Source organism: Lissotriton helveticus, chromosome 1_1 (genome assembly GCF_964261635.1).
Source record: "Lissotriton helveticus chromosome 1_1, aLisHel1.1, whole genome shotgun sequence".
Classification (NCBI taxonomy): domain Eukaryota; kingdom Metazoa; phylum Chordata; class Amphibia; order Caudata; family Salamandridae; genus Lissotriton; species Lissotriton helveticus.
In genome coordinates this window covers 1,348,106,490-1,348,120,267 of record NC_136057.1, presented here as the reverse complement: position 1 = coordinate 1,348,120,267, position 13,778 = coordinate 1,348,106,490, and the positions used below count along the sequence as shown (strand labels likewise).

At 41.9% G+C, this 13,778-nt stretch overlaps 1 protein-coding gene across 3 annotated transcripts in view; it reads right to left on the bottom strand.

Annotated features, from left to right (window-relative positions):
- ZC3H7B (zinc finger CCCH-type containing 7B) overlaps positions 1 to 13,778 on the bottom strand; it is a 261,601-nt gene that overhangs the window by 40,680 nt on the left and 207,143 nt on the right. For all 3 annotated transcript variants that reach the window (XR_013608872.1, XM_078683046.1, XM_078683037.1), the window contains exon 16: positions 12,040 to 12,221. Coding sequence is in view for 2 of the 3 variants with exons in the window: in XM_078683046.1 (XP_078539172.1) it covers positions 12,040 to 12,221 (182 nt within the window). In the remaining variant the exon portion in view is untranslated. The remainder of the gene's footprint in view (positions 1 to 12,039; positions 12,222 to 13,778) is intronic.

Here is a 13,778-nt window from a genome sequence, read left to right as displayed (position 1 = left end):
ACCCGAGAGGACTGCAGGATGGCGTCTCTATCACGAAAGTGAAAAAGTTTTGCAATGATAGGTCTCGGGGGAGGCGGGCACCCAGTTTTGGTTTTCCACCCGGAACTCGATGGGCTCGCTCAACGGCATAGAATTTGCTGAGCCCGGAGGGGGTAAGATGATTTAAAACAAGATCTTCCACCAGGAGATCAATCGAAGAATGTTCATTGTTCTCAGGGACTCCAATAATGCGTACGTTATTACGCCGTGCCCTATTTTCAAAATCCTCAAGCCGGTGTGCCATCAAGTCGTTCGAGGAACGCAGGTTGCCGACTTCAGTCTGTATGTCGGAGACGTCGGTAGTCAGGCTGGAGGTCTTCAAATCTAAGGACTTGACCCTCTCATTAGTTTTCGCCAGGTCCGCTCTAATCAAAGTGACGTCAACGGCCACCGTATCGATCTTCGAGGCAAGGGCCTCGTATTGCTGACCCATCGAAGCCTTCATGCCGGCGATGGCACTCATGACATCCTGTAGGGAAAGTTCAGGAGAAGCGGCAGATTCAGCGCTCAGATCTTCAGGAGTACGGCTGGTACCACCGGGGGACCCCTTAGGATGGGTGTAACGATCCATAACATTGGTTTGAATCTGTCCCCCTCAGAGAGGCGTCTTAGTCTTGCGCTTCTCAGGGTCGGGTGGCCATATTGAAAAGGGTGCCCAGATGGGGCCCGCGAGACCTGGTGAAAATGGCCGTGTATGGCGAGGCCAAAAGTCAGCAAAAGTGAGCCACAGTGGGATAAGTGCAGGAAATGTTGAAGGCAAAATGCTCACAGATGAAACATGTTGCGATGGGGCGAAGCCAAGCCGAATCAAGGGTAGATCTGAGCCGTCCTCCAATCGAACGAGGCCCGGAGTAGGAAAGCGAAACGGAAAGTTGAGATGAGGCCGTCTGGGGGAGAAACCCCTTCGGCCGATGCTATTCAACTACTCCACGGCTTGCTGGCTAATCGAGCCCCCGGCCACGTCCTGGGGCAGGCCGCAAAAGTTGAAGTCGATGTCGCAGTGGCTCCCGACGTCCAAATGAAATTCTCAAAAAAGTATTGAGATCAGCCAAAGCGCGTCTTTAAAAGCCCATCTTAGAAATCAGGATATATTTCAGGATAATTGCGAAGGGCGGCGAGGGTCCCGGGAGCTCTTTGCTCACGTGACCATCTTGGATGCTCGCAAAGCTCCTCCTCGACAAAATAGATTTAACGCAAACACCTATGGGACCATCAGAAAGAGAGTTGAGTGAATGGATAAAAACGTTAAAATTAAAAGAGCAGGAATTAAAAGTATTGGATGTAGCTAAATTAAAAATAGATACGGAAGAATTGATAATTGGAACAATTGGGACAGGCAGATTAAAAACCTACCAGGATGATGAGCTCATGTTTTTATGTAAAAGCATAACATGGAGGGCTAAGACAATGCATGATCAATTAGAAGAAGTGGCAAGCGAATGTGGAATAGACTTTCCCAAAATAAAGTAATTGCAGAAAACCTATCGAGTAGATTTTGCAGAAAGAGACATTGAAAATATGAACACTGCAGGAAGACAAGTTCAGATAAAAGATTTGATTGTGTTGTTGCGTAAATGGGGTGATGTAGGTAAATGGAGAGTCAAGTGGACAAAGAAGAAAGAAGAAAATAGTGATAAATCTACTTTAGCTTTCCCCAATAGAGAAAAGGGAAAAGTGGCAACTGAATTCCCTATGAGAGAAATTCCTGGAGGAGGATATGTACATGTGCCCTGGAGTAGACAAGATATATTGTCATTTACGAATGATTTCCCCAGACTAAGAGAAAACCAGTAGAGTGGTATAGACAAGTTGACAGATTTGTAAAGGTGTCAAAGGTATTGTGGATTGATCTAGATGGATTATTTGACATAGTGGTGCCAACAGATTTATGGACAGAATGTAAAATATCTGTGGATTGGCCAAGGGAGGAGTATCCCAGAAATGAGAAAACGGGAGCTCCATCACCAGATGTGATGAGGAAGTATGAACAAGTGATAGTGTGGTTGAAAAACAAAATACCTCCAAAAGAAACTGATTGGGTAAAGATACACAGGACTACCCAGGAGCCGAAGGAAACTGCATTCATTTTATGAAAGGTTATTGTTGGTTTTCAAACAATATAGTGGCTATGAGGAATTAAATGAAAAAGATACGAGCCATTTTGTATATAGATTTGTATATGGATGAAGACCAGAAATTTCAGACATGATTAGACATAGCATGATGGATTGGCAGTCGAGTTCAGTAGATAAGGTACTGAGACAAGCAAAGTATTGTAGTGAAGAGATTGATGCAAAACAAAAGAAGTTAAAGGAGAAAGCCATGTGGGCACAAGTAAAAGTAGCGGAACAACAAGTAGCACAGATGGAGAATAAGAATACAGGGGAACAAGGTGGGTTTAAAGGCAAACCTAAACTGGTAGGGAATATTGATGAATTGAAAAAGAAAATGCCATGTTTTAATTGCGGCAAGATAGGGCATTGGAAACGCGAGTGTAAATATCCGCCTAGAGTTAATGGGGAACATATATATCATTGAATCCGCAGGTGCAGTTTGAGGTAAATCAGCAGCAACCACAGCAACAACAGATAGCAAATCAGCAAAGTCAGGTGCCGCAACCGCCACTGCCATACAGTGGGAATCAGCAGAGATACAGTGCAGAGACAGGATTCAGCGGAGGTGAGCAGATAAAAAGACAGTAAAGAGCAAATGCGTGTCCTCAATATTGGTTGCAAGAAGAGAATGGCAGTGAGCCGGATGAAAGTTTCTGACGGTGCCTGAGGGAGGAAGAAGAGTGTGTGCTTGGAGCCACTCTTGAGGTAGATCAGTCAGGTCCATTTGTGAGCGGAAAAGTGAATGATGTGGAAATAACTTTCCTAGTGGACACTGGTGCTACCCGTTCTACTGTTAGATCAGTGGAAATTCAAAATCTTCCTCTCGGGTGAGACAATCCAGGTTGTAGGTGTAGCTAACAGACAAATAAATACTCCCTTGACAAAACCAGTTGAAATAGAGATTGGGACATACAAAGATATGCATCGGTTTGTGGTGTGCGATAGCAGTCTTGTTAATTTACTAGGCAGGGATATATTGTGTAAAATGAACTGTGCCATATATTGTTCAACAGATGGCATAGAATTACAGACTCCAGATGAAGACAGTTTGTATAAATTGACAATGCTCATGATTGAGGCGGAACAAGATAAATTGTTTCCTCTTTTTGATAAAGAGAAAATTCCTGTTGAACTGAAAGAGGCAGTAAAAGAAAGCGTGTGGGATTTTACTGGAAAAGATATAGGTTTGATGAAAGGAGTTGATCCTGTGAAAGTGTCCATAAAAGAAGGTGCATGTTACCCGAATATACCTCAATATAAAATGACTGCAGAGCTAATTGAAGGAATTAATCCAGTAATTGACAAAATGATTGAGCAAGGAATTCTAAGAGAAATTGAGAGTAGTCCTTGTAATTCACCAATTATGGGATTGAAAAAGCCAAATGGAACATTTAGAATTGTGCAGGACCTGGGCAAGGTTAATAAAATTGTTGTTCCATCTTGTCCAATTGTTTCGAATCCAGCAGTGATTTTGCACCAAATACCTCATGATGCAGAATGGTACACAGTGATTGATTTGTGCAATGCGTTCTTTACTGTTCCATTGCATCCAGAAAGCCAACCAATTTTTGCATTTCGTTTCCAAAATCGTATCCTAGCATAGTGTAGAATTCCACAAGGGTACACTGAGAGTCCATCGATTTTTAATCCGCTGCTAAAGAAATCATTAGAAAATTTGAGCATGCCTGGAGAATCTGTGTTAGTGTAGTATATTGATGATCTTTTGGTTGCATCAAAAACAAAGGATGCCTGTATAGCTGATATAGTAGCATTGTTGAATCATCTGGCTGAGGAGGGATATAAAGTGTCCATCAAAATTACAGTTTTGTCAAAAAGAAGTACAGTACCTAGGCCACAAGATTGCTAAAGGAATCAGGAAAGTCACAATTGAGAGAATTAAAATGATACAGGGAATGCAGCCACCTAAAACTCAAAAACAGGTAAGAATGTTCTTAGGAATGGTAGGTTACTGTAGACAGTGGATACGTGGATTTTCATTGATTGCAAAACCATTGCAGAGACTAACAAAAGCAGACATCAGAGACCCTATTGTTATGACCAAAACAGAGATGGAAGCATTTGAACAGTTAAAAACTAAATTGTGTGAAGTACCAGCTTTGGGAATGCCTGATTACGAAAAAGAATTTGAACTGTACTGCACTGAGCGAGAAGGATGTGCTTGATCAGTATTGATTCAAAGACATGGAAGAATGAGGAAACCAATTGCATATTTCTCAGCTGTTTTGGACCCTGTTGCAAAGGCTTTGCCAGGATGTCTGAAAGCAGTACAGCAACCAGTGTAAGTCTGGAGCAAAGTGAAGGAATTGTGATGGGATTTCCTGTGAGGGTGTATGTACCTCATTCAGTGGAGATTCTCCTCACAAGAGCAAAGACCCAGTACATGACTAACAGCAGAATGACACGTTATGAGAAAATAATTTTGGGAGCTGAGAATGTGACAATTGCAAGATCTGTGAATGTCAACCCATCAACATTGTTACCTGATACAATTGAAGCAAAAGTGAAAGGTGAGCTTGATCACAAGTGTTTGGATGTTCTGGAATATTGTACAAAGCCTCGTCCAGACATTAAAGATGAACCATTGCTCGAATCAGATTTGGTAATGTTTGTGGATGGATCACGCTTGAGAACAGAGAGTGGTGTTCTAAGTGCTGCATATGCTGTTTGTACAGTGGCAGAAGTTTTGGAAGCATCTTGTCTAAAAGGAATTCATTCTGCTCAGATAGCGGAGTTGATTGCTTTGATACGAGCATGTGAGTTGGGAAAAGAGGTGAAAGTAACTATAGTGACTGATAGTCAATATGGTTATGGAGTTGTTCATGATTATGGACAGCTTTGGTCCCAAAGAGGTTATTTGACCTCTGCAGGAACACCCATTCGGAATGCAGAGTTTGTAAAGACACTGATAGACGTGATACAGTTACCTGAAAAATTGGCTGTGGTAAAATGTTCGGCTCAGAAACAGGGTGAGGATTATATCACCAGAGGAAACAGTTACGCTGATGCAATTGCAAAACACTGTGCAGAGAATCAAATTTCAATCAATCGGGAAAAAACTGAAGAACATGTTCCAAGTCCTTTAATGCTTACCACTGTGGTTGAAACTTGGCAGGAAGTGAAGCAGATGCAGGAAGAGGCTGGAGCAGAGGAAAAAGATATTTGGCTAAAATCAGGATGTAGACAAAGGGAGGAAGATGAAATTTGGGTTTACAAAGATGAAAGACAAGTAATGCCATATAGCAGGATTTCAGATATGGCCCGAATGTACCATGCTCAGGCCCATATTGGTAGAGATGCTGTGATTCGTCTCTTCAGACAGACTTGGTATAATCCTAAATTCAGAATGATTGCTGAAAGTCTGTGTCAAAGAGGCTTAGTCTTTCAGCAATTTAATCCAAACAGAAAAACTGTTGTAAGCTTGGGAACCATAGGACGGGAGGGTGGCCCATTCACAAGAGTTCAAATGGATTTTGTTGAGCTACCCCCATGCAACAGACTCAGATATGTTCTTGTGATAATCTGTTTGTTCTCTCGATGGGTAGAAGCTTTCCTCACGCGGAGGAATGATGGATTAACTGTTGCTAAACTGTTCTTGCGTGAGATAATACCACGTTTCGGGTTTCCGGTGATGATTGAATCAGACAGAGTCCCGCATTTCCAAAATGAGTTAATGCAGATGATCTGTGAAGCTCTGGACATTCGCCAGAAGCTACATTGTGCATATAGACCTGAGGCTTCAGGAGTAGTTGAACAGGTAAATGGAACAATTAAAAACAGAATTGCAAAAATGTGTTTGGCAACAGGAATGAAGTGGCCTGATGCTTTGCCACTTGTTTTAATGACACTGAGAAGCATACCCGACAGAAAAACTTTATTAAGTCCACATGAGATCTTAATGGGCAGGGTGATGAGCCAGGCCTATGTACCAGTTGATAAGTTGTTAACAATAAATGATGACATCATACTGGATTACCTCAAAAATCTGTCTGATGTGGTAACTTCTGTGCTCTGCCAGGTGGGAACTGAATCAAATCCCAAAGAGAAAAATCCAGCTCATGATCTAGTCCCTGGGGACTGGGTATGAGTGAAAGTTCATCGCAGAAGAAATTGTTTGGTACCAAGGTGGCAAAGATCACATCAAGTTATCTTGGTCAGTACCAATGCAGTTAAGTGTGCTGGACTGAAAAGGTGGGTTCATGCTAGTCACACCATCGGTGTGCCTGAACCTGAATATCCATACGATGGTGAAAGTACAACTGACTCTGATGCTGAAGGTGAACCAGAGAAGGATCCAGATATTGAAGATCGACAGGAACGTCGACATCTGGAAGTATCAGAAGCCAGTTTTGCGTCTGAAGGTGAAGGTGAAAGGGAAATTGTTGAAATACCAGATTCAGAAGATCAACCTGAAGATCGAGAATCGGTAAAGGCAAGCACCAGTAAAGATGCAAAAGAAAGTGAAGAGAAAGTTGATAAAAGGAAGAAAACTGAAAAACAATCTGAAGACTCTGAAAGCAGGAACGGAAATCCTGAAACTGGGGAAGAGGAAGTAACTCACGACAAAGATGAGATTCCAAGTACCAGTTATGAAGGTGTTTCTAACAGAGTAACAGAAGAGAAAACGAAACTGATGAAGACAAAGACATTGTGAAGATCATAATAAATGATACAGTAGAAGACACTGAAAGTGAAACTGATGACAGTGCAGATGAAACTCCATTAAGAAAAAGCACAAGAAAAAGAGCTTGGAGAGTGGAGCATAACACAATAGAGCCGAAGACTAAGAAAGTCTGCAAAGGAGACAATTGGCCTAAAGGAGCTGGAGGATTAAGATTCAAAATAGTAAATAAAGCAAAAGAGCAAGAAGATCAAGTAAACAAAATTACCAGTAAGAAAGAAACACTGAGAAAGAAAATAGAGACTATTCAAAGGCCAAAAAGAGTAAGACGTCCAAATCAGAGGTACAAATCGCCTGAGTGGACATATATTGTCCTGCCACCAATTGTTGAAGTTAATAGCAGTCAAGAAAATCTGTACAACCCAAAACCAATTGGCAAAAGTGAGTAAAGAAGTCAACTAGGAAATGGAAAGTTAGGTGCTCAAAGTATATGATATTAAAGTAAAATGGTCTGAAGTCCTGTGAGACGGTTTTTGTAAATAAAGGAGAGGTTGGAGTTGACAAAAGGTCGAAGAAAACTTGTTAGAAAATCTAATTGTAGTATAATTTAGAATAGAAATTGACACAAGGTCCAAGAAAATGTGTTAGAGTGCGGAGTAGTGTGAAATTTATAGGTGACATAAGGTTGAAGAAACGGCGTTAGGGAAGATGGCAATGAATAATCATAAAACGAAATGTTCTATTTTTAGAAAGTGGTGTAGATGGTTTACAATATATATGGGGCTGTTGATGATATTGTGGGTAATTTTAGCTATTGTGATTCCTTTCCAAAGTAATTTAACAAAATTAAAACCAAATGTGAGTTCAAGTAAACTAAGTGAGAAAGAAAAGGTGCATGAGACTCATGTGTATAAGCCAGAATTGCATCAAGATAGGTCCATCAGTGATTATACCAAGAACACTTTTTCAAAGTTACTGCTTGAGTACATGAAAACAATGAATGTTGATGACTGTTATGTTTGTGTAAAATTGCCAGCATCAGTGTCAAAAGGGGTGACCTATCACCACCTTCCTCTTACATATGGAGTAACCTGTAGTGTAATTGCAAGTTTGTTTTACAAGACTGGGAAACTGGAATATCATTTTTCCAATGTGGATGAATTATTTGCAAAGTTAAAGATTGACAATACATGAAATAAAAGAAAACATGCAGAGGTAATGGGAGAATATTTTTTACAAGTAGAGGAGTTAACGCACTAGTATGCTTTTAATAATAATTTGACATGTAAAATGAGAGTTGAGGAGAAAACATTCTTAAACATGGTTGAGGAAAGAAGAATTGCTTACAAACGAAATGAGAAAATGAAACATGTAAAGTCAAAATATTACACATTTGATGATGAGAATATTGAGGAAAAGAATGTGAATGTAGCAATCAATATAGATGCACCAATGTTGGGAAAACGTTGTATTAGAAGAGACAACTCATTGTATGACAATTACTTTGTGGGTGCAAGTCAATGTGACGATACCTATAGAATTATAGGGGGTTGGGGATTTAAAGGAGGAAATGATCCTGTTTTTCCTGGAATTTATTTCATTTGTGGGAATAGAGCTTATTATAGACTACCGGACCATTGGTATGGGATATGTTATGTGGGTTTGGTCTTTCCTAAAATGTTTCATGTAGATAGAGGTACTAATGGAAAGCATGAGATAGGTAAAGTTCTAAGTAAAGAAAGAAGAGAAAGTGTGTTGGAAATAATAGGTGATGTATCTGGAGCACTGATACCAGCAGTGGGAATTTCGTTCAATGCAAATAGAATCAGAAAATTGTCCACAATTGTTTATCGATTATCAACAGACACAGCAGGAGGATTCCTGATGGTCAATACTGAAATGGTTGTTATGAGAGCTATGATTATGCAAAATCGACTTGCCCTTGATATAATTTTAGCAAAAGAGGGAGGAGTCAGTGGAATTTTAAAAGTTCAACATTGTTGTACTTATATTCCAGACAGAAGTCAGAATATTGAAAAGTATATTATAAATATGACAGATTTGCATAGAGAAATTGAACCACTGGAGGTTGAAGGTGTCCTTGAAAGGCTGGGTAAAAGTTTCTCAGCAATCAAGCATTGGTTTCAAGAAATAGGTAGTTCAATTATAGGTAAAATACTAATACGGATAACAATCTTAGTGATAGTAATTTTTATGATAAGGTTATGCTGCATATACAAAGGTAGAAGAGCTTTTAGAAAGTCAATAAGGAAAAGGAATGAAGAACAACAGGCAAGAATGAGAGAAAGGAACGAAATAGAATTGGAAGAAATCAAAGAAAAGTTTTTCAAAGACTCAAAAGAGAAAGAGACAAAGTATAGATGACATTAACAAAAAGAAATTGAAACATGTTCTGCTAATTTTTCCAAAATGTTGAGAGTTATTTGGTGATAAAATCAACAGATGAGGGAATTGATGGAGCGAGGTGGCAAACACAAAATTTTGTGTACCCCTCTCGAAATTAATGTGCCATAACGTTAATATTTACTAATTGTATGTTTTATGAAATTAACCAACCATAGGGTAAGATGCACACATTATTTTTATTAATTTACACGGGAATACTAACTTTGCTTGCATGTTGCAATAAAAACTAGCTAATATGTATTGTTACTGTGTTGTGAATTAATTTGCAGCTTAGTTATAAACAAAACGCAATTTAAATGTGCTTATTGTATTCGTTTGTGCTGTGAAGTGGTCGAAAATGTAAGTATAAAACACATTTATGTAGCTTATTCTGCTAGGTAACAACTAATGGGAAATATTAGAATGGTGGGAGGTAAACAGAATGGGTTTTAATTCAATAGTTAACATGAATTTCTGTTTGTTTCTGTGATAGTTCCAAAAGTGGCTTCTGAGGCCTTGATAAAAAATGGACGCTCGGGTAAACAGTGAGCAAGAGCTGGACAGTGCAGGCACGCCAAAACCTGCAAGTCAGAGTGAACTGCCTGTGCTCGAGGAGGTTCAAGGCTGCCTTAGCCCGGAACCTAGGATGAGTGCCAAACATGGACGCTTGGACGTTGTGATCATGGGAAAGGGTGCTGATGTATCTACTAGAAGAAATAGTAACGCTATGGACTGTCTTAAAACAAAGACCCTTTATTTTTCTGCTGAACCATCAAGAAAATGAAGTTGTAAAGGTGAGATGATGCTCACCCACCCCGAAATTGTCCAATGAAATTTTGAATAAGAAATGACAGTTACTTTTTAGATAGATTAAGTTAGAGAATTAGGGTATAAAAACCCCTGGATTTGACTAGAAGGGGTCGCTTTCCTGATTTCTACTGGAGAGGCTGCCCGATTGCTGACCGATTCCTGGATGTAAGACTTTAATGATCTTTTTCTTGTTTGCTTTGCAGGATTGAAGGATAAGATGAGGGTGTTAGTTAGGGATGTTAGGAGAGAATGAATTTGGAACTATCTGTTCTTTGCTAAACTTTAACTGTTTCTAAAATAAAGCGATTCTTTTCAGAGCTCTAAAATGATCATTTTGAAATAAAGTTTAAGATTTTACTGAATAAAGAATTGACTAATGCATAAATGTCAGACATATTAAAGTTTTGCTGTTAATAAAATTGGGAAAATGGAATTTTAAAAGCTGGTCTTGTGATTTTCCTACGCCTTATTTTCTTTCTAGCAGATCCATTGCCACTATGGTGGTGTGTCTGAATAATTAATTGTTTAAATAGAACCATGGTAAAATGTAATAATTTGTAGGTGTAAATAATAAATAGGTAAATAGGTTTAGACGCTCCACCAAATGTTATAGCATTTCTCCATTGCGATTCACCAAAAGCCTTGAAGCCAAGTGTAAGTGAACAGAGTAAATGCGCAGTGTTATGGGTCCCACTGATGCATGATTTGTGTGTTTTAAAGGTTTCAGGGAATTGGTGAGTATTGATTAGAAATGATTTCTGGAGCCACGCTGTAGCACATGCAGAGGCTCTAGTGTCCTTAAAACACTCCAGGGCATAATCAGCTTTTTATTTTGCTAAACTGGTGTGATGAATCACGTACTTGACTGTCCATCATGAATTGTTTGGGCCAGTTGGGCCCTAAATTCTTCCAGGACCACCGTCATGATCTAACTGGCCATTTCCCCGACATAATTTGTAAAGTGATTCAGCAACCGTACTGCATTCACCAATCGCAGAGCCAGGCTGGCCAAAGAGAACATTGGTTTTCCAAATTCTCAATCCTCTTGGACAACCTATCTGGAACAGTGGGAAAAGAATTTGGGTTAAATATACTAGTTTGGATTGTAATGTTTACTGAGAAAAATCAGTGTCACCAGGTACGGTCTGTGATCCATTGCCACCTGCCTATTTAATGGCGAGCAGGAACAGACCTTTGACCAAGTGCCCATCAGAGTATCAATGAAGGTCTCGTTGAAGGGGAGCAAGGGCTCATATTTTGCAGGCTGTACAATTTTCATAAGGACATTAGTCTTGGTCCTGGCAGATGGAATGCTGCAAATCCGAAACTCAGCTGTCTGTTGGACCACAACCATAAATGACAGACCACAAATGTCGGTTACAGAACCAACAAGGTGTATCCGGGTTTGGGGCACAACTCGAAGTTGTGCGACAAGTGGAACCTTATACACCCAAAACTAATCTGGGACCAGGAGGAGAACAATCGGGACTGTAACGTAAGTTCCACCGAAGCCTGTCATTTTAGGAGGGAACATTGCTTCCTAGCACACTGTATTTTAACATCTGAGAAATTGTCGTAGGCCGACGAATGTGGGAGCGAAATTAAAGGCAGTGCATAGGAGTAGCACTTACATGCAGCTCAATTCAGTCACTACACGAGGAGTAGTGAGCTAGATCCGCAAAGCTCTTACTCGGAAGAGAAGCATTGTTTTTAGATCCAGCCTGTCGCCTGGAGTGTATTCTAAGGTTAAGGGATCTGCAGTTAGAAGTAACCAGGCAACTCAAAAATTTTAATCGGTACTTTGCTAGATATTAAATGGGTTTTAGTCAACGTGTTTCAACATGGAGACCTGCATCAGAAGGCAAAACCATGGAGTGTAAACATACAAGTTTAACATTATGGAATGGAAAACTAGATGATATACAATGCCCCAAAAAGTAGCTGAATAACTAGCATGATTATATTTCAACCTCATTTCATGCTATTTTGTTTTTACCATTATACAGTGCCCCAATGTAGCATATCCCTCACCTGTGGTCTGCTGCAGCAGCCACACTCCAAGCTCCATGAAACTGTGAGCAAAGTGGCAGGCATCCTCCTGCTGGCACCCATATCTCATCTCGTGGCGGCAGACGTCCAGTTGGAAGCGTTCCTGGTAAGGCCGGATCTTGGAATACTTGACGGTGTTGGAGCATACCACATGGGCCAGGCACCTGAAAGGAGGGGATTAGTAAGGAACACGGAGCAAAGGACAACCCCAACAAACACAGAATCCAGAGAATGATAAGGCAGAGACTTGACCAAATAGTAACAGTGGTGTCATACTTTAACTGCTCACTTTTTACAATCTAGCTATTACTTTATTTGGACAATAAAGACAGATGGGGCTATACTAATCTAAAGGATAAGAAATGCTAGGCCTGGAGCCTTAAACATGAGAGCTATCCCTTTGGATACGAAACCCCTCAGAGGCTCTACTTTGTGTGAGATACATATAATAGACCACGGCCACTGAAAACAGTTATCTGTTAACTTGCACAGAGAGTAAGAGGTCATACTTCAGAAAGTCGAGCTATAGCTTAGGATACATAGTTCTTACAACCTGAGACTTCAACAACTGGTTGATCCTCCAGTTAAGACACTGAAAAAAAGGATGGGTGAAAAGCTTGAGACAATGTTTCTTAACCAAAATTCCCATGAGTAGCACTCCAAGCAGTCATTTTTAGTTAGTATGTCCCCTCTCCAAAAACATCAACAACCATACGTAAGGGGGAGGAGCCTAGCTCGCGACCGAGATGGCCGCGCTTTAGCTCGGCTCCGCTCGCCCGCCTGTATTTTCACATTTATCCTGCTGTTATCCTGCCCCGGGAAGCCCTCTTTGCTGTGTGGTAGTGCTACGACGCCCTGCAGGCACTTACCTCTTGTTCCGGTTGTCCTGGCTGCTGTGGATCCGGAGCGGTGCCCCCCGATCATTTTGTGGCGTCGGAGGCGGACTGGCCTGGATCTTCTTGCTGGCTCCCGGGCCGGACGGAGCCTGCGGTGCTGCCCTTCGGGGCGCGGTGGAGGTGGTCGGAAGGCCGTTGTTCGTGTGGGCCGGAGATCCTTCCTGGCTGATTCCCGTGGGGAGGAGGCCTTTGGTGGAGGCGCTGCCTTCCATTGCCGGAGCTCCTCGTGTATCCGGCTTGCTCCCCCTTTGTTCTCCGGTCCGGCCATTTTGATTTTGCCGCCCGGACTCAGAGAACGGAACCGGCGGCGTTGGGTGGCCGGTGAGGTCCCTTTCTTCTGGTGGCCCTCCTTCCTGCCCGGGGTGCTCTGCCGCTGGTCGGCGCGACTATCCTTGTCCTTCCGTTGCCCCGGCGGAGGTGAGCGGCCGCGCGGCCTTGTTGGGCTCTCAAATGGCGACCGACCCCGATTGTCTCGGCCGGGCCTGGACGAGCGCTGGAGGCCCGCCGCATGGCCCGGGTCCCGAATACTGTAAAGGTTTTCCTACACTTAAGGAGGTCCTGGATGCCCTGCTCTCCTGGCGATTCTTGGTGGCCGCGCCTGTCACTACTTCGGAGGTGGTTCCTCGCTACGGGCCTCCCGGGCCCCCACGACCGGATGTGGCTTTGCCGTTGCGGGGCACGGCTGGAATTATCCTGACGGAATTGGCCCCGGCTACGACCGCGTCCGTGGGTGTGCGGAACTTGATGATGCCTCCTCCTCCGGCTCTGCCTCCTTTGCTTCTGGCCCGGGAGCTGGATATTGCACGGCCTGACTTTCATGACTCT